The 27,042-nt window shown below is 34.9% G+C and overlaps 1 protein-coding gene across 1 annotated transcript in view; it reads right to left on the minus strand.

The window, feature by feature from the left end:
* The window catches only part of COL11A1 (collagen type XI alpha 1 chain), a 289,348-nt gene that overhangs the window by 253,090 nt on the left and 9,216 nt on the right, over nt 1-27,042 (minus strand). The window contains exon 2 of the mRNA XM_027868250.1: nt 9,864-10,031. Coding sequence (XP_027724051.1) covers nt 9,864-10,031 — 168 coding nt within the window. The remainder of the gene's footprint in view (nt 1-9,863; nt 10,032-27,042) is intronic.

Raw genomic sequence — 27,042 nt, forward strand, 5'->3', positions numbered from 1 at the left:
GATAGATAGATAGATAGATAGATAGATAGATAGATAGATAGATAGATGGATGGATGGATGGATAGATAGAGGACACAGGGGGAGTTGAAGATGAAAGGGTGACATCTAAAAAATTAAATTGAGGGGTGAGAGAGGATTATACTGGAAGGAGAAAGGGAGAGGTAGAATGGGGTAAATTATCTCACGTAAAACAGAGAAGAAAAAGCTTTTACAGTGGAAGGGAAGTGGAGGAAGATGAGAGGGAATGAGTAAATCCTATTCTCATCAGATCTAGCTTAAGGAGGGAATAACATACACACTCAATTGAAATCTATTTTACCCTACAGGATAATAGCGGGGGAGGGGATAAGAAGGAGGGGGATGATTGAAGGGAGGGCAGATTGGGGGAGGGAGTAATCAGAAGCAAACACTTCTGAGGAGGGACAGGGTCAAGAGAGAATAGAATAAACAGAAGGTGGGATAGGATGAAGGGAAATAGTTTTTCACAAGACTACTATAGAAGTGTTTTGCATGACTACACATGTATATCCTGCCCTACAGGAAAATAGAAGGAGGAGGGGATAAGACAAGGGTGGGGTGATAGAAGGGAGGGCAGATTAGGGGAAGGGGTATTCAGAATGCACACAGTCTTGGGGGGGGAGGTGTGAGATGGGGAGAAAATTTGGAACTCAAAAAATTGTGTAAGTGAAAGTTTAAAACTAAAAATAATAAATTAATAATAATTAATAATTTTTTTTTAAAAAGATATCAGTTTGATGTAAAGAAAAACTTCCTAACATAGAGCTATTAAAAAGTGAGATGGGCAGTTTGAGGAAGGCAGTTAGTTCCTCATCACTGGTGAAAAACAGTGAATGCTCATGAAAAAACAGTGGATGCCACTTTTCAGTTATGTTATAGATTTAATCCCTAAACAAGGATGTATTTGATTGGGTTAGATAGTCCCAAAGATCACTTTCAGTTGTGAAACTATGATTCTCTAATGCTAACTATTTGGTGGATGTCACCATCTTCTGCAATAGATTTTGGCGCCAAGCTTCTTGATGGACTCGTGATTAAGAAAGAAATTATAAAATTTGGTAAAAGAAATAAAGGTTCACTGAATGACAGACTGTTTTCAATGAGGTCAAGTTGCTAGGTTCAGATTAATTTCATATTAGGAAAGTTTACAGATATGATACTGAAATCACTAGAAGTAAATTTTTAAATCTCTAAAAAAAAGAGATGCCAGAAGCTCAGATATAAATATTCTTTCAGTTATAAAAGAAGAAGGAAATGTAATTCTGAGAGTTATAGAAAATAAACAATGATTGCTAGTAAAGAAGAATTTAACTAAAACCAAGCCTTGAAAAAATAATTTCATTTCCTTTTTTGATGATGTTATTAGACTTGCAGAACAAGGGGAAAACGTTTATATAGAGCATTGATTTTAGAAAAGATATTTGACAAATAGAATTATTGAACATTTGCTGATGAAATGGGGGAAAAAGATTAAGATTGGTGATTGGATCTGGAATTGTTTCTGGTTAAACAACCTGAAGAGTCAGTGTGATATAATGGCTAGACAGCTAACCTTGGAACAGGAAAACTTGCCTTCAAGTCCTATTTCTGACAGACACTGGCTATGGTTCTAGGCAACTCACTTAACCCCTTAGTCCTCTAGGCCAGTGATGTCAAAACCAAATCGAATCTAGGGGCCATTAAACCATATACAAGGATGGGGACTACATATTGACTGAGAAAATCACATATAAACATTATCCATGCTCTGTTGTAATTTTATTTATTTTGTTAAATATTTCCCAATTAAAATTTAATCTGGTTTGGGCTGCATTCAGGAATATTGCAGTCATGTGTTTGACAACTTAGACAACATTCTAAAAATATAAGTTTAAGAGAAGGTGAAAACCATCATTTGAAAAGGGAGTTTTCTTCCCAAAGAATCCCTAGAATCAATGAAATTACAGATCCATGCCCCATCCTTAACCCTAATAACCATAGCCAGTGTGTGTCATCAGTGTTAACTTGGAAAGAAGTATCTAGTGGTCTAGGGAATAGAAGCTTGTATTTTGTAATTGACCTACTTAATATTTTTTATCAACTAGAAGGAAGACATAAAAGGAAAACTCATAAAACTTATACATGGTACCACAATGGAATGGACAATCACCTGACCTTTCTGAATCAAATTCAAAAAGATTTTGACAGATTTTTTTTAAAAGGTACAAAAATAAAAATAAAATGCAATTGGAAAAAATATAAAGTCATGATTGAGACTAGATAGCCAGAGAGACATATAAAAGATAGATAGACAGATACATAGATGCAACATTTATTATATGCCAGACATTGTTAAAAAATATTAAACTTGATGGTTAAGAGACAGTCTAAAAGTTAATTCAAACAATATTATTGCTAATAATAGGAGTTTTAGACTTTAGAATAGAGTTGTAATTCAGTTCTTAATGATCATCTGTCTCTCTCTACCCAAAAGAAAGTCTGGACAGACCTAGGAGCAGCAACTTTATAACTAATTATTAATCAGAAGTAAATGGTTGCAAATTTAATTAGAAGGTTTTTTTAATCATCTTTGTTCTCCATTATTTTATAGTGCATGAAAATGTGGATACATGGAGCAATGTAGATTTTTGTTTTTGTTTTTGTTTTTTTGGCTAGGCAATAGGGTTAAGTGACTTGCCCAGGGTCACACAGCTAGTGAGTGTTATGTGTCTGAGGCCAGATTTGAACTCAGGTCCTCCTGACTCCAGGGCCAGTGCTCTATCTACTGCATCACCTAGCTGCCCCTAGCAATGTAGATTTTTTTTTTTATTTTTTATTTTTAGGCAATTGAGGTTAAGTGACTTGTCCAGGGTCACACAGCTAGGAAATGTTAAGTGTTTGGTCTGAGGCTAGATTTGAACTCAGGTCCTCCTGACTTCAGGGCCAGTGCTGTATCCACTGCACCACTTAGCTGCCCCTAACAATGTAGATTTAAAAAAAAAGATATTGAACTAGACAATAGTGATGATTGGTTTGTGCTTATAATACATTCTCCACCCTGAATCTTAGAATAATAAACATTGGCATCTTTCAAAATATGGAATTCATGATTTTCTTAGGTCTATATGCTTATAAATGTGTTAATAAATGCAAAGTACCACAGAGTTTCACATCTTTTTATGTATCAGAAGTGAGGAGGGAATAAGCATTTATATAACAATACTACTTGCTACACACCATGTTAAGTGCTTTACAAATGTTGTTTCATCTGATCCTCACAACAACCCTGCAAGGTAGGCGCTATAATTATTCTCATTTTACAGTCAAGGAACCTGAATCAGATAGAGGGCTAAGTGACTTGCCAAGGGTCACACAGCTAGTAAGTGTCTGAGGCCAAATCTGAGCTCAGATGTATTTAATTCCAGCTGAGCTCAGAGCTCTATCAAGTGCACCACTTAGATGCCTATCACAAGGAGATCATATAGAATTATGCATATGTATGTATGCATGTATATATATACATATATACATATATATGCACACACATATATGAATATCTGTGAAAAATAAACCACTTGACACTTTTCCATATATGTGTATGTGTATTTAGCCATTTAGTCTATACTTTTAACTTGCCCAATGAAACGAAAAAGGAAGGGCAAATGGTAGAATGGGGGTTAGTGGGAAGATAAAGCTAAAAAGATAAACAGCAGGGAGGGATTGAAAGGGATGAAGATAGGAATGATTTAAAAAGATCTGAGCACCTGCCTTGCCTGAAAAGTTAATTTGAAAGATATGTTAAAAGCTCTTGAGGCAGGTGGCACTAATTCAAATTGCCTGGGCAATGTGCATTCAATCTTCTAACACACTATGAAAACACAAACCAGAAAATCTACTAAAAGTCACAGAGAATGAGTGATAATGTTGTTGGGACCCAGATGACTTTATTTTTTCGTAGTTAATAATATAAGTCCTAGATCTCAAATAGTGTATCCTACATGTAGAAAAGGAACATGATTTTTTAAATTGATATTTTAAATATTTATATTTTATCTTTAAATTATTTAAATATGATATTTTAAATGATATTTTTAAAATAAAGTTAAATGATTGATTTACAACAGATTTTCTCCTTAGAAAATGTGTGCATTAAACAATCATTTTAAATCCACAATAAGTTTTGCAGAATAAGTATTTTACATGTGTAAATAAAGTGGTTAATACAAATTTTCAATTACAATTAGGCATTTTTCTTCACTAGTGCTAGTATCCTATTGATAAAACACAGATAGGTCAACTAAACTTTATAAAAGTCACACAAATGATTGATAAAAATCATTTTAGGTGGGGGATATGCAGCAAACAAACAAAAAGGAAACAAAGACCATTTAGCAGGGGGAACATTCAGACGGAATAAATAATGATGAAAATAAAATAGCATAGTAGCAGGGCTAAAAATAATATTTCCTACTCTATTCGCCATGTCTTTCACCTGGTGATAATATAAACATTCATTATATTCTTACAGCATGGGATGGAGGAGACGTTGTTATTATAGTTGTGTTACAAATGAACATGCCAAACTTAGAGAAGTTACAGTTTATTGATTTTGGCCTATGTTTTCGGAGGACTAAGGTATTTGGGGTAAAAAAGCAATCCTGTGAGAAACTGAGTCCTGGGGAAAAGGATAAAGTTCCTTTATGGGTAAAAGATAGTACATGAGAGGTGGGATGGAAGAATGTAGCCGCCAGAGCAGGAGCAGAAAGAAAGGACTGAAGAGAAGGAGAAGATACATTTGATAGGTGCAAAGTAATCCATTTTGCAGCACCACTAGAATTGCAAGGAACCTCAGAAGTCATCTAGTTCAACACATAAATGAATAGGAATCACTTTTCTAATATCTCAGACAAGTAGTCCCATGGCCTCTACCTGCAGATAAACCGAGACCTGGGAAAGGTCTTAATTTAGAAAGACCAAGCTCACCCACTGTATGGTGGGCCATCACGGGCCATCTTGACTTTTGTTGTAACACTGGACTCTGATTACTGGAGGAGAGAGTGAGGCTGACAATTTTGTGCAGCTCTGCCTCCCTTAAATCTAATCCACTTGCAAGTCAAGACATCACCTTCCTGACGTCATTGGTTTTCCTCGAGAATGAAGGATAAGCAACAACACCTAAAGATCTATAGCAAAGAAGAACCCACTGGTTCCAAAGGAACCTCATTCCATTTTTTGGATAGGTCTAATTCTTAGGAAGTTTCTCCTTCCATGAGGTCAAAAACCTGCCTCTTTGAACATTTCACTCCTTGTTCCTAATTCTGCCTGTCAGGGATAAACTAGATAAATCTAACCCCTCCTCTACCTCAAAATATCTCCCCACTTGCACACAACTCAAATATTTTCTTCTGCATGCTGAATATTCGTTTCTTCAATAGAATCTCATAGGGCATGGTATATAGTCTCCTCACCATCCCAGTCACCCTCCTTTAGAAATATTCCAGTTTGTCAAAGTTGAATGTGCAACGCAGAATGGAACACACTACTCTGCTTTCACCAGGGCAAAGTGTCCTAGGATTATCATTTCCCTTAATAGACACTAAGCTCTTAACAGAAACCAAGATAGCCTTAAGGGGGCAACAAGGCCTAGTGAATTGAAAGCTAGTGTTGGAGCCAGTAAGATTAGAGTTCAAGGCCTGCCCCTGACATATACTGACATTGTGACACTTTGCAAATCAATTAACATTTAGATGTCTTATCTATTTCTTTAAGACTACAAACTGCAGAATGGATAGAGGGAGTTTCCTTATCAGAGTTCACTTTGTCAGTGAAAACACAGACCCAAGCCCTATCACTTAACTGTAATGATGCTCAATAAAATATGATATTTAAAAGGTAAACTACTTTTATCTGCAAAAGGAAGGCCCAAGGGCAGAGATTCTAATCTCGAATCCAAAGAGCTCCCATGTTAGGTTTCACATTTGTAAGATGTTGTTTATGCTTATTCACAGCTGCTGGAATTGCTCAGAGAACTCACTGTAGCAATATCTACACAAAAAATTGAAGAATGAGAATTCAATCCAAAGAATGGTGTTTTGACTACCAGATACAAAAAATAGGAGTTGAATTGATTTTCATGGATTTGTCTTACTGACAGGATTTTCCTGACTCCTACAGTGGAGGACAACTTGTGAAATTGTTGTTAGGGCAGAAGGATAAATGATTGTCTCCTTTCCATCTGTGCTACAGAAAGTTTTCAGACATTAAAATTAAAGCATCCAGATTGGGACTGCCAAGGATAGCCCCATAATTTAAATGCTAGAAAAACATCATAATGACAGTATTTACTCTGACATTTAGGACTCAAATGAGCAGTTCCCATTGTCACTGTGAGCTCTTCTACTTATTCTACTCATTAAAAAAAGAGGCTGAATTATCACAGAACTTGTTTCTGCATAAGAGAAGGAAGTCAAAAACTTATTGCTTTTATAGATCTCTCTTTGAAAGAATATTTGCCCCTTGCAACTTTTTAAAAGTTATGGCATAGCAGGTATGTTTTTATTCTAATGCTAATTTGTTATATTTCACACCAGGGTCAGCCCTTCATGGACACAATTGAGGGCCACTAACATGATATGTTTTAAGAGGCACTACAAGGCTCCACCTCTCCCAAAATATCTTTCCCACTAGGCTACTATTTCATGATCCTCCCTCCCTCATTTACATAAAATTCCTACCACTAATTTCACAAAAGTAAACTAGACAACACAGGAGGGAAGTATGTCTCCTGAAGACCATTGTTAAAATGGACTTTTGCCACCTATTAGGGCAAGGAAAGGCTATCAATTACTTCAGCTCTTCCCTACTGAGGGATTAATATACAGTGTTTTATTAGACTAAATTGTTATACTGAAAGGTAAAAAGAACTTCAGAAGGGAAGAGATAAGACTGGTCATTTTCACTCTTGGCTTCTTTCAGATGCTCTCACTTACCCAATTATATTGTTTTACCCACAAATCTACAAACTTTTACAGCTTCCTATCATCAATAAACTCTAATTAAAACATCTCTTTTAATTAGTGTGGATAAAGGAAGCCAGAATATAGATTAATGGGAAAAAAAACTAATTATTGTTATGATATATATGTATGTATATATAAGTGTTTTGCATATATGTGTATACACAGATACAGATAGACTTTTTTTGGCTTTCAGTATCCTTTTGTTGAATTTAAATGTATATTTTAAGGTAGTTTTAATGTCATAGGAAGATCAACATGTTCAACCAAAAACATGCTTACTTTTATTAATCTTTTGGATCTATCCAAGATTATTTTTAGAATAAATAAAAAAAACAATAGCAGAATAGAGGATTAAGAATTGAATTTGATCCATCAATTGTGTAAAAATAATTATGTTGGGCAGCTAGGTGGCACAGTGGATAGAGCACTGGCCCTGAAGTCAGGAGGACCTGAGTTCAAATCCAGCCTCAGACTAAACACTTGACACTTACTAGCTGTGTGACCCTGGGCAAGTCACTTAATCCCAATTGCCTAAAAAATAACAATAATAATAATAATAATGATGATGATGTAAAAATACAGAATGTATACAAATATCTAAGTGATTCTATAGGTCCCTTATTCTCAACTGTGCAGTTGTTAATTTTGCATTCTTAATTTTCTATATCTTCATTGTTGGAAAACAAAGTCTGAAATGTACATGTAGAATTTGATGATAGTGTTTCACCACCATCAGCAGTCTCTTTAAGATGTCAAATTCCAATAACAGAATGTCTAGATATAGAATGCTGAATGATCTCTGCCTGTTCTAGACTCCAGTTCAATCACAGGACCATAGATTTAGAGCTGTAAGGACCCAGAAAAGGCATCAAGTTTAACCCCCACATTTTATAGACAAGGAAACTGAGGCCCAAAGTTATGAAATGTTGGCCCATGGTCACATAGCTAGTTAAGCTCTGAGGTAGAATTTGAACTCAGATCTTCCTAACTCCAAGTCTGTTATTCTATTCACTATGCCATGTAGAGACCCTCTCCACTGAAGTACTGGAATAGAGGATAAATTTCCTTTTTCAAATATTGTATCTTTTAAAAAATCAGAGAACTCTTTCCAAATCCATACCACATTAAAATAAAATATTAATCAGAGACATTAAACATAATTTAGTCCTTCAAGTCTCCAGAATAAATCCCATTATTTTTGGTAATATATTATTTTCTAAACAAAATGACTTTTTCATCTCAATAATAAATACATATTTGTGTGTGCATCTGTACATTATTTTTAGCTAGCCTATCTAAAATGTAATGGAAGAGTAGAGAGTGCCATGAAGCAAACAGACAATGATCGGTATTTGAAAATACTTGGAACTGTCAATCAACTGCCCCAAATAGTCCATGCCTAATTTCAGAATTCCCAACCATTTTATGGTGTGATCAACATTTGGTACTTAAGAGGACATTATCATAAAATCTCCCACTGAACATATTACACACCTTAAAAACATCTCTGTAACAAAAAATTTCCCCTTAAAAGAAAAAGAGGAAGAAATCTTCATTAAGTTTGGAAGTGGTCTATTATTTAGAAACCCAAAACTCAGAGGATAAATTTGATTTGAGTTGTTTCAAGTAATCACTAATGATCATATTCCTTATGTGAAAAGTTAACCTGGAATTACTAAAGAAAATGAGATTACCATTATGAATGAGAAATTTTGTAAAATCGTATATACTATTTACTTAAATTAATCTAAAGTGAGCTCTACATTACCATACAATATTTGGGCAATTTGTGTTTTCTGACTATTGCAAAATCACTTTAAAGAAACTGACTCAATTTGACTAAATTTGTCATAATGCTAAAGGTTATCAAGATACCTATATGAGCTATATTTTGTGGCATAAATCAAATGATATTTCAGTCTTAAACTCTCCTTCTGAGAATATTGTCATTTTTAAAATGATTCCAAATTCTGGGCTGAGTGTGAGCAATCAAACATATGTATGATCATGTACTAAAAACCTAGAGTTTTATCTATGATTTGGTCTTAAACCAAAATGGCAGATGAAAGTTTTAAAATAAGCATATCTACTAGCATTTTGGCTAGCTTCTAAAGAAACAAAAATGTGTGAATAACTTGTTGAGATGTATTTGCACTGTGTGACAACTATAGATGCAAAAATACTTGTATAAAATATAGCATTCCAATATCTTAAATAGTAAACATTAAAATGTTTTCAATAAGAAGCATCTTTCAAAAATGCATTTACAGATTATTGATAGAAATATTAAGTAGTAACTGAATGAAATGACCCCTTTGAATTCAACTACTTGGTTTTTAATGTTTATTCATCTGCCAGTTTCACAATAACTTTTGAAGAATTTGACTTATTTTCACAGAGACTCCATGAAGGGGTCTCAAGATACACAAGTTAATTTTCTCAGCCTATCCAATTGTACTGTGGGGGCACGGAGACACATAGATATGGCCCCTACTCTAAAGGGATTTATGGAATGGTTAGAGTGAAAATGGTAAACAAATACATGACAATTGAAGAACAATGGAGTTTTTAACTGTGAGACAGTGGCTCACATTTTGCCATCTCAAAATAGATTTACATAAGCAAAAAGTCTTCAAATGGACATATTATATGGGTTTTCATCAAATGGGATCTTTTATTGCCAAATTATTGGATAGTTCAGTTATTCATTTGTTTTCTCACTATAAGTAATTTGTGAATCTGAAATATCAAACTGAATGAATTATTGAAAATATCAAAAGATAGCATTAAAAAGTACAAGAAAATTTGGTAGATTATGAAGTACAATACAGACCATTATAAACTCACCTGGAAATAGCTGTTTTGTGGGGGCACTGATCTGTGCTTGTTTTGTAACTTTATAAGCAGTATCTGAACCTTTTGAATTCCTCCTGTTTGTGCAGAACCCTGCTGTTTTTGATATTCCCTCTGGTGAATTATGAAAGTCTAATGCTTTTAGTATATCCACTGGGGTAGCTGGAAAAAAAAAAGAGAGAAAAGATTACTGGATCTGATAATCTGACATAAGAAAATGCAGGTTTTAAGTGTAATGGGTGGTTCAATATTATAATCAAAAGAAGCAAATAATAATCATGCATCATTTGGCATAGTTGTCTGAAATTTTAGGGCATGATCCTTACAAAAACGAATTGTCCAAATAAACACTAAGGAACTAAAATCTAGGGACAAATAATAAAAAAAATTAGTGCTATTAATATGATATCCTTTGTAATTTAACATAAACCATTCATAAATAAGCTTTTAGGGAGATTGAGAATTCAGACAATTAAAAGAGATAGTGAGAATTTATATATAACCCTTATTAATTCTGAGTAATGAAATTGTCATAGATACGTTGTAAACCCATATTAATAATCTTCCTATTAGCATTTAAGTTATGCATCATTCAACTCTTTAAGGTGTTACCAAACACTGAAATTGGTATATTCAAATTTTTTTCCTGAAAAACAAACATTGTTTCAATAAACTATTCAAATATGTTATCATAGTATAGAAATGATTCTGGATGCTTAAAAGTTGTGCTAGTAAAGCACAACCTTTCACATCTACTATCCTGCTGAAAAGACTTTGACTATGGAGAGTTAAAATGTCTATTTTCCTAGTACCCACCTAGCTAAGCAGAGAAGGGTTCATTGCCAGGCATTTGGCAATAAATTATTTGTTCATGGAAAACCCATGAAACCAACAAAAATGCAAATTGGTCATCAGTCCTGAGGAGCCCCTTTCTGTTTCTGAAATGAAGGTGACAGAAGGGTATAAAAGGAGGAAGAAGATGCTAAGAATTACAGTTTATAAGATGCTAATAAATATTAACTCAGTTATAAGTACTGTAAATGAGAGGTCCAACTGGTGGCTATATTAATGAAGGGACTACATCCCATTGATCTTGATACAGTCAGCATGAATGAAAGCAGGAAGAAAATAAACATAGCTGTTAAATCGAAGCATGGCTTCCAGATACTTCTTAGAGAGGCAAGTACACAAAGAGTTGACAGAATCACTTTTTCAAAGACAGTAAGAAACATCATTTCATGAGACATTTGGGCATTATGGTTGGGAGCAGCATTTACCAAAACTACCATGTGAAGAATTGGAGTTTATGAGCACCTCGTTGTAGATGATGAGGTAGGGAAAGTTTGTGAAAATCTGGATAAAACACTCCAAAATAAATCAAATTTCAATGCAGAACTGAGCATAGGGGAAAAGTGAAAAAATAGGTTGGGAAAGTGTATTCAAAAGTAAGAAATTAAAGTACTCAAAAGGCATTTAGGATGACTTAAAGGGTCATCTCTATAACAACCTTAAAGAAATGGGTCAGAAGGTATAGACACGATAAACATCTCCCCCAATCTAATTAACTCATTTTAGTGGACAGAAAAAGATTAGGTACTGAAGTGAGGAGTCATCACAATATTAGCTGCCTTTGTTCAAATATTTCATCATTACGTAGAACTAGAGGTGACCCTGGTTCAAATACTTTCACCGTGACATACAGCTTCTTGAAGACTATACCAACTGAGCATAATTACTATTACTAACACTAAGTTGTTAAGGGATCAGATTTAATAGCCAAGAAAAAGAAAGAATTAAAAAAAAAGAAGAAAGAATAAAATAAGAATAGTCAATGGAGGCATCTGCAGCTAACATATTTAAATAAATTTGACCAAAAAAGAGTGTTTAGGTAGAAGAGACATTGTCACATGTGGTCACCATTTCTAAAGGAAGTTTAATCAACATAAATCAATTGCCACAGGAAAGGGACCAAAAGAACCCAGAAGCTACCTTAGTCAAAATACATTTGAACTTGCCACTATGGAGAGGGTTATGACAGCCAACAGCTAAGCCTAGTTTAGAAAGTAAGCTTAGGTGTAAAGTCTCACAGTTGGCCAATTCAAAAGAAGGTAAGAAGAAGAAAACAAACAAACAAACAAAAAATCTACATAATGACTACAGAAACATAAAAGAAAATAACAATAGCCTAAAAGAAAAGAAAAACAGGTTGAAGAATGTCTATGGTCCAGAATATGATATGTAGTTCAACAAATCAGGCTGATATATCAGTGTAAATACAATGAATAAACACTGTGCAGGAATTTTTGGAAAATTGTGTGGAAAATTTTCTGGTGTGTTTAATCATCTCAAGGTTCTCCTCGAAACAAAAGCCCATCTTGTTAACAATATTCTTTTCCTGATGCTGTATGACTGCAAGTCATGAAATAATAAAGTTGAGAGAAGGAAAATTGAAGGTCACCCAAAACACAATGGAAAGGCTCATAGAGGGCATGAGGGAGGCAGCTTCAAGGATGTCATCAAACAAATGTGTAACTGGAAAGGAAAGATGAGCCAGTCACAGACTAGACAGCCTGTTTTCCATTGGTATTCATGCAATTTCATGAGACTGAGAGCAAAGTTTACAGAATAATGCAGTGACTGCCTATCTGTGAGAGATTTATGAAAGGAAATTATACCAAATATATAGGTATAGATGGCCTGTTATCTGCATCATAGGAGGGTAAATGTACATTAAAGAGACCACAGGTCTATCAGTCAAACCTTGAATATCTGGAAATATCAGCTTAATTGTCATTTTACAGCAATTTTCTCTGATAAAGGCCTCATTTCTCAAATTTATAGGAAACTGAATCAAATTTATAAAAAGTAACAGTCATTCCCCAATTGATACATGATCAAAGGACATAAACAGGAAGTTTTCAGAAGAAGAAATCAAAGTTATTTATGGTCATGAAAAAATGCTCTAAATCACTATTGATTAGAAAAATGCAAATTAAAACAATTCTAAGGTACCACCTCACAACTATCAGAAATGACAAATGCTGGTGGAGAGAAGGGAAAATAGGGACACTAATAAATTGTTAGTAGAATTGTGAGGTGGTCCAACCATTCTGAAGAACAATTTGGAACTATGCCCAAATGACTATAAAACTGTGCATACCCTTTGACCTAGCAATACACTACTAGATCTGTACCCCAAAGAGATTTTTTTTAAAAAGAAAGGGGCTTACATGTACAAAAATATTATAGCAGCTCTTTGTATGGTGGCAAGGAATTGGATATTGAAGGGATGCTCATCAACTGTGGAATGGCTAAATGAGTTGTGGCATATGATTGTGATATAACACCATTGCGTCATGAGAAATGACAACAGTGGTGATTTCAAGGCGAGAAAATGACAATACCTATATGAACTGATGCAAGTGAAGTGAGAAGAACTGGAATATCACTGTGCACAGTAACAGCAATGTTGTAATGATGATCAACTATGAAAGACTTGGCTACTTTAATCAATGCAATGATCCAAGATAATTCCAAAAGACTCATGATAAAAAAAAAAAATTCTCTCTTCTCCAGAGAGAGAACTGATGAGCTCTAAATGCAAAGTGAAGTATAATTTTCTTCCTTCTTTTCTTTCTTTCTCTCTCTCTCTCTTGCTTTGTTTTCTGATATAGCTAACGTGGAAATATCTTTTACATGATTTCACATGTATAATTAATTGATATTATTTTGCTTCCCTTCTTGGTGGGTGAGGGAGGGGTGAAAGGGAAGGAAAGAATCTGGAACTCAAAATGTAAAAAAAGAATGTTTAAAATAAACAATAAATTTGAAACAGGGATTACTATGTCAGACAATGTGATAAACACTATATGTAAGACATAAGAATGGAGTAAGTTTCAAATGAGTGTTATAATAATGTTATAGAGTCTAGAGAAAAGAAAGGTCAATTCTAATTAAAATGTTCAGAGAAGGTTTAATAAAGGAGGTAATATTCCTCTTCGATTGTTAGTTTCATTAGTTACTTAAAAATGGAACAATGTGAAAATCAAATAATTACACCTCTATGTAAGACCCTTAAAGACTCTTTTTATGGGATATCTTGTATTTTCTCTACTTGACAACATCAATAATGACTATCTGGCCAAGGTCAGGGATGGTTTTAACCCAGGGAAATGCCATCACCATAATCCCTCAAATCTATTCAACAAACTAGAGAGTGACCAATAATACTTTTTTTAATTGCACATTATATTTTTATTTCATTTTATTTTTTTTGAGATTGGGTCTCCCTATATTATCCAGACTGGAATTGCAGTGGCCACTAACAGGCCCCATCCCAATACTGATCAACGCTGAAGCCTTGACCTGCTCCATTTTTCCATCATGGACCATTTCACTCATCCTTAGGTAGTTTAGTGGCCATTCATTCACAGGGGCTAACAATATTGGTGTGGGACTTAGTGTAGATACCAAATCAACTTTAACTCTAGTGTAGCTCAGAATACCTGAACAATCCATTATCCTAGCCCTCTCCTTCCATAGCAGCAAGAATTATAGAAATATACATCAACACCCAACTATGCTTTCCATCAATTACAACATGTATTGTAATAAATATAAATAATATATATATTATGGCATGTGTATCTATATATCGTTTTAAGCATTTGTATATTAATATGGATAGTAACTTGCAGAAATTACTTTGTAAACCACCATCACTGCATAGATGCTATTTTTTTTTATGATGATGCAAACTCTTTGGAACTTCTTAAAGAATTGCATTGTAATGTCCATTATAATCACATATCCATTCAAGATTCCCATGATGAAAGTAATTCCATAGAATAAAATGAGAAATGTTGGGAAGAGTATTCAATAAGGTATAGAAAAAGCAACTGGCCTTCATGTCAAAAGACCTAGTATGGAATCCTAGATCTGCCACTTATTGTGTGACCTCAGATAAGCCATTTAAATTCTCTGACCTCTAGTTTCCTCATTTATAAAATACAGCTAATAATATTTACATTTTCTGGTTAACAGTGTTGTAACAAAAACACTTTTTAAACCTTAAAGCACCATGTAAATGTAAAATAATTATCATTATTATTTTAATCATGCTTAATCATTTGGCCTAAAACTTTGCATCTTGCCTATTGGTAGCTGTGAGGATCAAATGAGGTCACGTATATAAGGTGCTTTGAAAATTCTAAAGTCTTACATGTTAGCTATTATTGTTATTTAAATAAATATCATTAATACTACTTTATATTATATAATCATGTTAATTATATGTGACCCAATATTAATTTTATCTCTTATATATTATTTTATATATTACCTGTGTTAATTCATTTTATATAATAATATTTATATTGTTACTGATATTATTTCTCTTCATCTTGCTGCTTTCTACTTTGGAAGGCTAAGAAAATTTAGCAATCTAATTCAGCTCATTTATTGAGTATCTACTATCAGTCATGAACAATGCTAGGTGCTGGTGATAAAAACTCAAAATAGAAAAGTTCTCATCTTCAAAGAGCTTACATTCTCCTATAAGAAAACAGGATGTAAACAGGTAGATAAATTTAAAATACATACATTGTAGTGAGTAGGCACAGTGGAAAGACAGAAAACCTGAGTTCAAATTCAACTTCAGACTTAATAGTTATGTGATCCTAGGCAAGTCACTTAACCTCTAAATTCCTCACAGTTTCCTCAACTGGAAACTGTGGATAGAATTGGCACCTACCTCCCAGGGTTGTTGTGAGGATCAAATGAGATAATATTTGTAAAGTGCTTAGCACAATGACTAGAACATAGTAGATACTTAATAAATGTTTATTCCCTTTCCCCAAGTTTGGGAGGATAAATTATTTAACACCAGAAACATCAGAGAAAGGCCTGTGTAAGAGGTACCAATGAAAATGAGCCTTGAAAGGGGGGCTGGTGATTCCAAGAGTCAGAACATAAGTATCTTCCAGGAAATTGCATGAAGTTTCCCAGAAAAACTCAGAAAAAATGGAAAATGAAAGAAAAAAATAATTAAAATAGCTATAGGACTTTCAAGTTTACAATGTGCTTTGCATACATATCTCATTTGATGGAATTTGTCCTCTACCTTATGTTTCATCTACATTTTCTGCTTTGATTTCCTTTCAACAATGGAGATGTAACAATCTGTCCATAAACCCATACAGTTAGAGACTTTTTCTGAGAACATTTAAGGGATCAGCAGTTGATCCCTTAAGCGACCTTCAAATCTACTGCTGAGAGTGTCAAGATGTCAGGGCAAATACAGAATGAGCCACTTAGGTGACTTCTTCTGAAGAATCATAACAATAATATATAATTTCATTATTAAGACATTAAAGAGAGACAGAATGATAAAGGAGATAAAGAGCTGCCCTCAATGTCAGGAAGACCCAGGTTCAAGTCCTGCCTGATACAGACTGGCTATGTGGTCCTACGCAAGTCATATAACTTCTCAATGCTCTAGGTAATTCTCTAAGATACATGTTGCAGAGAAGTGACAAAGCTGTATTGATAGGAGGGTCCTTCCTAAGAATGCCCCAAACCAATGATATTACTAGCATAGTCATTATTCCAATCCTCTGTTTTACATGGATATTCCATGATCTAACTCTGCAGAACACTAATGAACCCTAGTTCAAGTATCTAATTATGTAAAATTTAAAAAGTGTCAATTAATGGATCCCTCCCCTACTCCAACAGAAAACTAGTTCCTCAAGGATATGGGCTGGTCTTGTTTTTATCTTTCTATCCCCCAAACCTAGTATCCCCTCTACACATTGTAGAGACTTAATAAATGCTTGTGGAATGGAGGACAGACTAGTTGACTTCTCTAGTGGGATGCCACAGAAATCTGACCTTTGTTCTGCTGTTTAGTATTTTTAATTTATGACTTAGAAGACACAAAAATTAGAAGGATAGTTAATACAAAGGATGGAAAAATCAGGATCTCAAAAATGTTTCTGTAAGCTATTGTGATAGACTAAAGCTGATCATATAGAACTTGCTAGAAATGATGTAAAGTCTTGTACATGTGTTTAAAAGCTCAGCCTCACAAGTACAGGATGTGGGAAAAGTTGCCTGAAGCAGCTTTACCAAATGTTAACTGAAACACCAGAAACTCCCTTTAGGTTTTTCCCTTTCCTTAATGACCTCAGTGCAGCAGTCAAGAAGACATTTGACATTGCATTATGGATTCTGTTGATAACATATGGTGGAAAATGCAAGCTACTGAATTGTTAAGTTGGTGGTAATCATGAGCAGTTACTGATCATATGATCTAATTTTAAAGAACCTCACAAATAGGATTTCTACAGGTCCCTCAATCAATGAGCTGCTCCTTTGGCCTCAACCACAGAGATGGCATGTATACATAAGATTAGTGCTTTCAAACTATACTGTATTTGTTGTTAAAGACTAATTCATTCTCTCTCTCTCTCTCTCTTTTCTCTCTCTCTCTCTTTCTCTCTCCTCTCCTCTCCCCTACCACATAAGCAATAGAAAAGAAATAGGAATACCTGAGAACAACCACTAACTCTAGGAGCATTTGTATCTCATAGGGGTATCTTCCCTCAGCCAATCCCAATGTTTGGTTCTGGCTAAGTGTTAAATTTTTCCTAACCTTGAGCCCAAATTTGCCTCTTCGGAGTCCCCACCCATTGTTCCTCCTGCTATCCTCTGAGACCATATAGAACCGTATAGAAGTGTAGTTCCTACTCCAGTTGACAGAATTTCAAATACTTGCAGATAGTTATCATGTACATACATGTTTTCTCTTCTCTAAGTTAAATATACCCCAGAACCTTCAACTAGTTGACCCACATATGACATGGACTCTAGGACATTCACCATCCTGATTTCCCTCTTTTTGTCACTGTCTAGCTCACCACTGTCTTTATTAAATAGTGGCACCTAGAAATAAACATAACACTCCAGGTGAGGTCTTAACAAGGGTAGAATACAGGGGACCCATCACTTTCTCAGTCCTCCACTACACTCCTATTAAGATGGCACAAGATCACATTAATGTTTTTGTCTACAATATCAAACTATTACAATACAATATCAAGCTCATATTGAGCTTGGATGCTACTAAAATCTCTATACATGTTATACCTATCTTACACATATGAAGCTGATTGTTTTTTCATGAGCACAAAGAATTTACGTTCATCCCTAATGAATTTCATATTGTTAGATTAAGCCCAATGCTCACCTATCAAGATCCTTCTGGAACCTGACTCTTTCATACACTATCTTAGATGTACTTCCCAATTTCAGCTTTGTGTGATCATCAAAGTTCATGAGTATATCATCTATAACTTTATCCAAATCACTGATAAAAACTTAAAAAGCACAAAGTACAGATCACTGAGAGTACTTCTTTGAAGACTTCCTGTAACAATGACATCAAATTATTAACATTACTCCTTGAAAATGGCCATGCAGCCAGTTCTGAATTGATCTGATTGCATTATCTAATCCATAGCTTGTCATCTTCTCCAAAAGAATAGTAAGAGATACTTCATTAATATCTTTGCTAAAATCTATGCAAACTACAGCCACACTACTCTCCTCATCTACAAATTTAGTAATCCTGCCTTTTTGACAAAAGAAAAAAGAAAAAAAGAAAAAGAATTAGATTAATCTCCTATTCTTTATAAAGCTTTATTGGCTCCTTGTTCACCATTTCCTTTCTAGATGTTTGCCAACAATCTCTTTAATTTTGCATTCTAGATTTTTCCTAGGAATCAAAGCTCATATAGACTCCATTGTTTCTTTAAAACAAAAAATTAAGACAGTATTTGCCTTTTTTTTTTTTGGCAATACCTCTCCTGTGTTGGTAGCTAGGTAGCACAGTTAATAAAGTGTTGGACCTAGAGTCAGGAAGACCAGAGATCAAATCCTGCCTTAGATATTTACTAACTTTGTGGCCCTGAGCAAATCTCTTAACCTCTCAGTGCCTCATTTTCCTCACCTATAAAGTAAAGATAACGATAGCATCTACCACCCAGGGCTGTTATGAAGATAAAATGAGCTAATACTTATAAAGTGGTCTTCAAAATTTAAAGTAGTACATAGATCGTAGCTATTATTATAGGCAGTTAGGTGACATAGTGGATAGTGAACTGAGCCTGGAGTCAAGAACACTTGATTTTAAATCCAGCTTCAGACGCTTACTAGAATTGTTGCTCTTGACAAGTCAATTAATCTCTATTTGCCTCAGTTTCCTTAACTCTAAACTGAGGATAATAGCACCTACTTCTCAGGACTGTTATGAGGGACAAATGAAAATATTTAAATTATTTTCATTCTCAAATGAGAACATTTATATTATTTTCATTCTTAAATAAAAATATTTGGAAAATGTTTAGTACAGTACCTGGAACATAGTAAGAGTTACATAAATGCTAGGTGGTGGTAGTTGTAGTAGTAGTAGTAGTAGTAGTAGTAGCAGTATCTTTCAAAGAGCACTGAATATGACAGCAGTCACATCTGTCCATTCTTTTGCTACACAGATAATTCCCTAGTTTAGGCCCTCATAACTTCTTCCCTGGACTATTGCAGTAGACTTCTAATTTGTCTCCCCTCCTTATGACTCTTTCCACTCCAATGTACCTCCTCCACATAGCTAGAATAATGGTCTTCCTAATGCTTATGTATGACTTTATCATCAATCTCCACTCACTCCCTCATACTCAAACACCACTGGCTCCTTGGTACTTAAAGTATCAACTATAAAGTCTTTTGTCAAGTACTTCAAGCTCTTCACAGCTAGGACACTTCTATCTTCCCAGTATTCTTGTACATTACTCTCTTTTATCCATTGTACAGCCTAGCCAGAATGACCCAATTGCTTTTACTCACATACCACATTCCATCTCCTATCGCCAAGCTTTTGCCAGAATGCTCTTATTTCTCACCTCTGCCTCCTAGAATCCCTCACTTTAAGAATTAAGTCAAAGACCATCTTCTACTGGAGGCCTTTCCCAGTCCCAACTAGTGCCTTCCCCTCTAAGGTTACCTTCCATCTCTACATGTATTGATACGTTGTCTTCCCCATTAGAATATAAGCTCCTTGAGAACAGGGACTATTTTAGATTTGTCTTTGTATGCCCCAGCACTTAACACTGTACCTCTCATACATAAGAACCATTTAGTAAATGCTTGTTGATTGATTGATGTCACCCTTAACATTAGTTTTCAGTGTCAGCTCATTCTGAGCTTCAGAGCTCCTGATCCTAGGAGATTAGTCTCAAGTCATACTTTTATATTCATCCATTTTCCTTCCTTGGGCTTTAATCTCCTGAATGTGTTGTTGTTGTTGTTGTTGTTGTTGTTGTTGTTGTTTTACTTCTGTATAGTTGATAAGATCCCTCCACACCCTGTGTCATCTTTGTATTCAAAGGAAAGTGCATAATGGAAAAATTGGACAGTTTACACATTGCCTTAAGCAGACAATCTTAAAGTCTACTTAAAAGGTAATGACTATTCCAGAGTACAGGAATTTTTTCATAGCTTCTATTACTTACAGAGTATTTTCCAAGTAGTGTTAGTTAAATAAATTGCATCTTCAATCAGAAGTTAATGTTTACTCTATAATGGTATTATTGTTTATCCAGTTAAGGATAAATTATTGAATAAAATGTTTTAAAAAAGACCTCCTCAAAATTGAGCCTTTTGACTGCTATCTTGGAGAACGTCATAGTGTTTGGTTATTAAACCACACACTCTATTGAAGCAATGCTTGGTATTAAATTGTGGTTTAGCTTAAAAATTCAGGAAGAAACATTAGCCTGGGTTTTTGGAAACTTAAGAATTTAATTTCACTCAACAAAGTGCTCCTTTTATTGGCATTATGACAATTAAAATGTACAGTTTCAGAAAACAAACCAAATGCTCAAAAAGTTTTAAAACTAAAGGGCCTGTCTTTTGTACATTGGTGGAAATAAAATCACCAATATGCATCAAATGTGTACTTGATTATGTGAGAAATCAATGTTATAGTTACATATGCTATTGGAGTAATGACAAGAAAACTTTTACTATCATTACAATCAATTACGATGCACCCCTGCAATTTGACTTTTAATTATTCTTATTCTGATCTGTTTCGTGGTCTAGAAAGGGCCACATGCCCCTGTGTCCTACACTAAAGCCTTTGAGTTAGGGACATTAAATAAACTGTCTTTGAAAATAGACACCCTCATGTAGTTTCTGGGCAGATTCCAATCTCCTACAGTTGTCTTCCTGTCCCTGAGCTCTAACTCCACACCCCCATCTTCTTCCCAGAAGTCCTAACCATTTCATTATTGTACAGTGAAGGGGGAGTAGCAAAGCTGTTTTTGGAATTTAGCACCAAAGTCTGTGTCATTTCTCTTCTCAGTCTCAAGTAATGCTAGGACAGTAGATGAGTGACTCATGGAGTGTTCTTCTTTAAATTAATGTGCCTAAGGCTCTAGTAGTTAGGACCTAAGACACAGCAGTGGTGTCCACACATGTAATGTGGAGAATTGAATCAAATGGAAAAATTTATTCTTAAAACATGCCAGATAAGGCAGAAATGCTCTCTTTTTCTCTTTAGCTATCTAAATCACATCTATAATTCTCCATTTGATTTTAATTATAAAAACAAATCCTTATTTTCAGAAACTCTTTATCCAAATATGTGAACTGTTGCTATTCACAGAATCAGTTTTAGAATCAGAAAAGTCCTTAAAGTTCACCTAATCTATTGATTAATGACAAAATGTTCTAAATTCTATACTGGGAAATCATTCACAACAAAAATCCATGGAAGTAGAGAAAAGAGGCTATATAGTAAATGTTAATAATAATACTACTAACCCTGGGATATTGGAAGAAAGGGCTTTATCCCTACAACATATAGTTCTGTATTGTCAAGTAATATAAATGGAGAACAGGGCCCAATGTGATATCATTCATCAGAAACAAATATTTTTGATATTTTGATGGTGAGATCTTCCAGATGTTATAATTTATGGAAGCTATTATATTAACAACATCAAGCACAGAAGTACAACAGGGCCTGCCTCCTCAATTAAATCCTTGGCTCTTCATAAAAGATGGTCTTGCCAATCATAGGTTAAAAAAAAACACTAATTGATTAATTTTATCTGTTGTCCAGACCACAACATGCATTTTGATGAGCAATCCATTGAGTTAGTCCAACAGTATGTATGTGTGAATCTTGACTGCCCAAATACATGCATCTATTTGTATGTGTATGTGTATGAAAGAGAAGCAGCCAGGCACAGTGGATAGAGAGCTAGCCTTGGAGTCAGACAGACATGGATTCAAGTAGTACCTTTGACACAAACTGGCTGTGTGACCCTGGGTAAATCCCTTAACTTTTCAGTGCCCCTAAATAACTCTCTAAGACTATAACTCACAGAACAAATTCACACCTGCCTTGGCAGAAGAATTTTCCTCACTGGGAGTTTCTTCTGGGTCCAGTGGCAAGATATAGATCAGGACAACTGTAGATTGCTCTGGATGCAATGGAAGACGTTGGCCTTTTTTGGTCAGCATGGGTAAGCATTCACTGAAGTTCCTTTACAACTTAGTGTATATGTTGTTGTTTTTGAGAATAATTGTTACTAAATGATTTATCACCTCTTTCCTGGTAATAAGCTTCCTATGCTGGTCCTCAGACAACAAATGCACAATCCATCATTATGCCAATACTTTATGCCTTTCTAGCCTGGTAAAACCTGTCATAGCTTTGCTCTGTTAGCATAGCTTTAGAGAATCTGGGGTCACTTGCCATGATTACTAGGTATAAGAGTTGGGCTTTAGTAGAGCCAAGAGAACTAGAGAGATGTTGTTTATTTGTATTCCTTGATGAAGCACCAAATTCACTATATAAAACTTCTGATTTTATAGTCCACACAAGATATCACGATTAGATTAATATCCAAGTCTCAATTCCTGTTAGGGTGTTCCCTCCTATAAAACTTCAATCAATTCAACAACAAACAAGTATTTATTGATTAAAAAATGACAGGCAATGTGTTAAGGGATGGGGATGAAAAGTAAAAACAAAAATGCTACCTGCCTTCAAGGAGCTTACCATCTAGGTAGTTTGGAGGCACACTCCATACCTCAATCAAAAAACCCCCAAAGATAGGAATTTCTTCATTTGACAACCTATCTCCAAGCATGACTGTCTGGGCCTTCTGTTGTTTAGTTTCCAAATTCTGATTCTTCTATCATCTGTACCATCTGTTTTGGGCTACTGCTCTTAATGCAGTTTCCATTCTGCTCAGCTGCTACCACACTCTCAGCATTGGCATTTCCCCTCTAGCAGTGAAGAAGCCTATATTGACCTCACAAGAATTCCAACCTCAACCTCACTGCGAGATAATGCCTGCCCAGTTGTTAAGCAATTATCTTCCACCATATAGTTACATATATTTCACAGCAGAGCTGCCCAAGCTCCCCAGAGAATTGATTTTGAAAGACACAATGCAATAGCCAAGATTTCCTGCATCATATGTGTGTATGTATACCAACTTTGACTAAATCTGCCATATTGTCAGGTTCAGCATATTACAATTCATAGAATTTCTAGCTGAAAGGGATGACAGGATCATAGATTATTGATTTATAGCTGGAAGAGACATTATAAGGAAGGGAATAAACATTTATATAGAGCCTATGTGTCAAGCACTGTGCTAAGCACTTTTACAAAACTTTTTTTCCACAAACAGTACCTTTTACAAAGGTCATCAAGTGCTACCCCCTCATGTATGAGTGGTATGTGTGTGTATCTATATCAATCTATGAGAGACAGAGAGACAGAGACAGAGACAGAGAGACAGAGAGACAGAGAGAGAGAGAATGATAATGATAGCAGTAGAGTGGATGACAGAGTGCTAGAACTGGAGTCAGGAAGACCTAAGTTCAAATCCAGTCTTGGACACTTACCAGTCTGTGAGCCTGAGAAAGTCACTTAACATCAGTCTGCTTCAGTTTTTTCATTTGTAAAATGGAGATAATACTTGTATCTACCTCCTAGGGTTGTTGTGAGGATCAAATGAAATATTTGTAAAGCACTTTAGAGTGTCTGGCACATAGTAGGTGTCCAATAAATGTTTGTTTCATTCCTTTCTTCTTCTTTTTCTTTCTGGGCAATGAGGTTAAGTGACTTGCCCAGGGTCACACAGCTTGTAAGTGTTATGTGTCTGAGGCCAGATTTGAACTCAGGTCCTCCTGACTCCAGGGCCGATGCTCTGTCTACTGGGCCACCTAGCTGCCCCATTGTTTCATTCCTTTCCCCTCTTTATATCACAGATGGGGAAACAGATCCAAAGCAGTTAAATGACTTGGCCCATGTCTTACAAGTAGCAGAACTGGGATTCAAACTCATGTTACCAGATACACTTTTTTTTTGACTGCACTAGCCTGGCTGGATGTGGTTGGTCATATTTTCATGGCCAAGGGAAATAATATATGCATCTGAATGGCAGCTACAATTCACATAAAAAGGTAAAGAACCACAGATAGAGAGTAAATTGAAGAGCTGCTCTGAATTCATTCCTGACTACCTGTTTGTTCCTCACACCATTCCTTAAAATAGGCACATTATTCCAATTTTAAAGATGAGTTATGTAAGATTCAGTGATTTGACTAAGACAATAAGTATCAGAGATAAAACTTAAGAAAAACTCATGTATTTTTTTTCTGGTGGCTTAGTATATTATAGTTCCTTTCCAAAGGAGTAGGTGATACCATTACTGCAATATTCAAAGTTGTGAACATTTAGAGAAAAATAAAGGTATCAGTCCATAGCAATGCCACAAGAGGACATATATGTCCCTTTCATAATTCTACATGTGGGTGGTGGTCCTAGGGTAGTTGTTGTGATGTCTGATCATAGGTGACTTAAGGAATCAATTGTAGGCCTTTAAGATAACATACAATTATTGTGTGAAAAAGTATCATGACATTTACTTATATATATTTTTAAATCTCAGTATCATTATTGATTTCACCATAATATTGAAAATAATATACAATCTGACTGTGGTTTACTTAAAATGCCAGTGAGTATGATTGAAGACAAATACATATGTATGTCATCACCATTCATTATACATAAACTAATCCTTTTAAGGCATCCTAGTGTGATGTTATTGTCTCTATCACATAATTTGTACCTAAGCAGATCACTTTGAATCTCAATATCTTGATTTCCTTATCGAGTATTGCATAATAAGCACTGAGAGAAATACTAGCTCTTGAAAATGCATAAGGTTAAAGGAGAGGTTAAAAATTGCCTTGCTCAGGGTCACAAAGTCAGTACATGCTAGCAGCAGTTCTTAAAATCAGATCTTTCTGACTCCATGGTTGTCTATGATAATACAATGCTTCTCAAGATTTATATTATATATTATTAGTACGTGTTAAAGTTAAAATATATATAGCATATATAAAGATTAACATATAACTTTGAATAGCAAATGGAATGATGTAAATAAAGCACTTTGCAAACCTTAGAGCATCATATTATTAAAATAATAATAATAACAACAACAAATAGCATTTATGTAATGCTTTAAGGTTTGCAAAGTGTTTAACATGTGTTTATCGTATTTGGTCCGCAAAACTCTGTGGGATAGATACTATTATTATTCCCATTTTATATATGAAGAAATGGACTGAGAGATAAACCCAGGGTCACACAAGTTAGCAAGTACCTGAGGCAAGATTTGAACTCAGTTCTTCCCAACTCCAAGTTCAGTGCTCTATCCATTACACTACCTAATTCTCTTTGATTATATTACTATGATTACATAACACAGTAACATAAATGAAAATAGTCACATTTATACATGATAAATCTGATTGCCTCAGCCTGAGATAATCTTGCTCTGGGAGTTCCATCTACCAATGAAGATTTCTGCCATCTTTGATGACAGAATCATAGTTTTAGAGTTTGATGGGACCTTAAAGGTCATTAATTCAATACTTCCATAGAATAATAGATCTAGAACTGAAAGAGACGTCAAAAGCCACTTAGTCCAGTCTATTTATTTTACAGGTGAAGAAATTGAGTCACCAGAAGGCTAAATGAGTTAAGAAGGGAAGAATTTGAACCTGGGTTATCTGACTTTGAAGCAGAATTCTTTTCTCTGTACCATACTTTACAAATGAGGAACATGAAACCTAAAAAAGTTAAATATCTTGCCCAAGATCTCACAGGTAGTAATTGTCAAAATTTTTCTGGGTTTTCTGATTTAATAGATAAGTTTTAGGGAGCTGGCAGGTATCTTTAGGATAAATAAATGACTTGATCAAGGTCACAGGACTAGTGTTAGAGATAGTATTTGATTCCAAGTAGTCTTTCTGATTCCAAGCCCAATTTATTATATACCAGTACTCTCACACACGTGTGTATACATATGCATATATACACATACACATATATATGTATGTATATATACATACGAGACAAATCTAGCCCATTATTACTCACATATTTATATATTTTATAGTCTTTGAATTAACTTTAATAATTTTAAATTAGTCATTTATTGATCTTGATTTGTCATTTATTTGTCATATTATCCACAGTTTTTTTTTTGGTTTTGTATTATTGCTTTTCTTCTTTTCATTTACTACCTTTTAGCAAAACAAACACTTAAAAGGCCATCCAGTAAAGAGTAGTCAATGCTTTATGGAAAAAAAAAAACTATTTTCCAGATGAAGAAAGCTAGAGGGATTCTATCTCTAATCTTTCTTTAAAGAAAGAATGAATGGGGGCAGCTAGGTGGTGCAGTACACAGAGCTCCAGCCTTGAAGTCAGGAGGACCTGAGTTCAAATCTGACCTCAGACACTTGACACTTGACTAGCTGTGTGACCCTGGGCAAGTCACTTAACCCTGATTGCCTCACCAAAAAAAAAAAAAAGAATGGATGAAGAAAAAGAAAAGAATTGAATATAGATCCTTCTAAGGGGATCATGATGAAGGTGTTCTTAGCATTCCATCTTTCCCTACTCCACATTAACTAGATGTCACCTGGGTGGACATTTGACTGGTAGGAGAAGGGAAAAGGCAGCCAGCCAGCTGCCTAGTGACTAGAGAGGCATGAACTACTACTGATTTGTTCTCCT

This window comes from Vombatus ursinus, unplaced genomic scaffold (assembly GCF_900497805.2).
Source record: "Vombatus ursinus unplaced genomic scaffold, bare-nosed wombat genome assembly UNPS02014787.1, whole genome shotgun sequence".
Lineage (NCBI taxonomy): Eukaryota > Metazoa > Chordata > Mammalia > Diprotodontia > Vombatidae > Vombatus > Vombatus ursinus.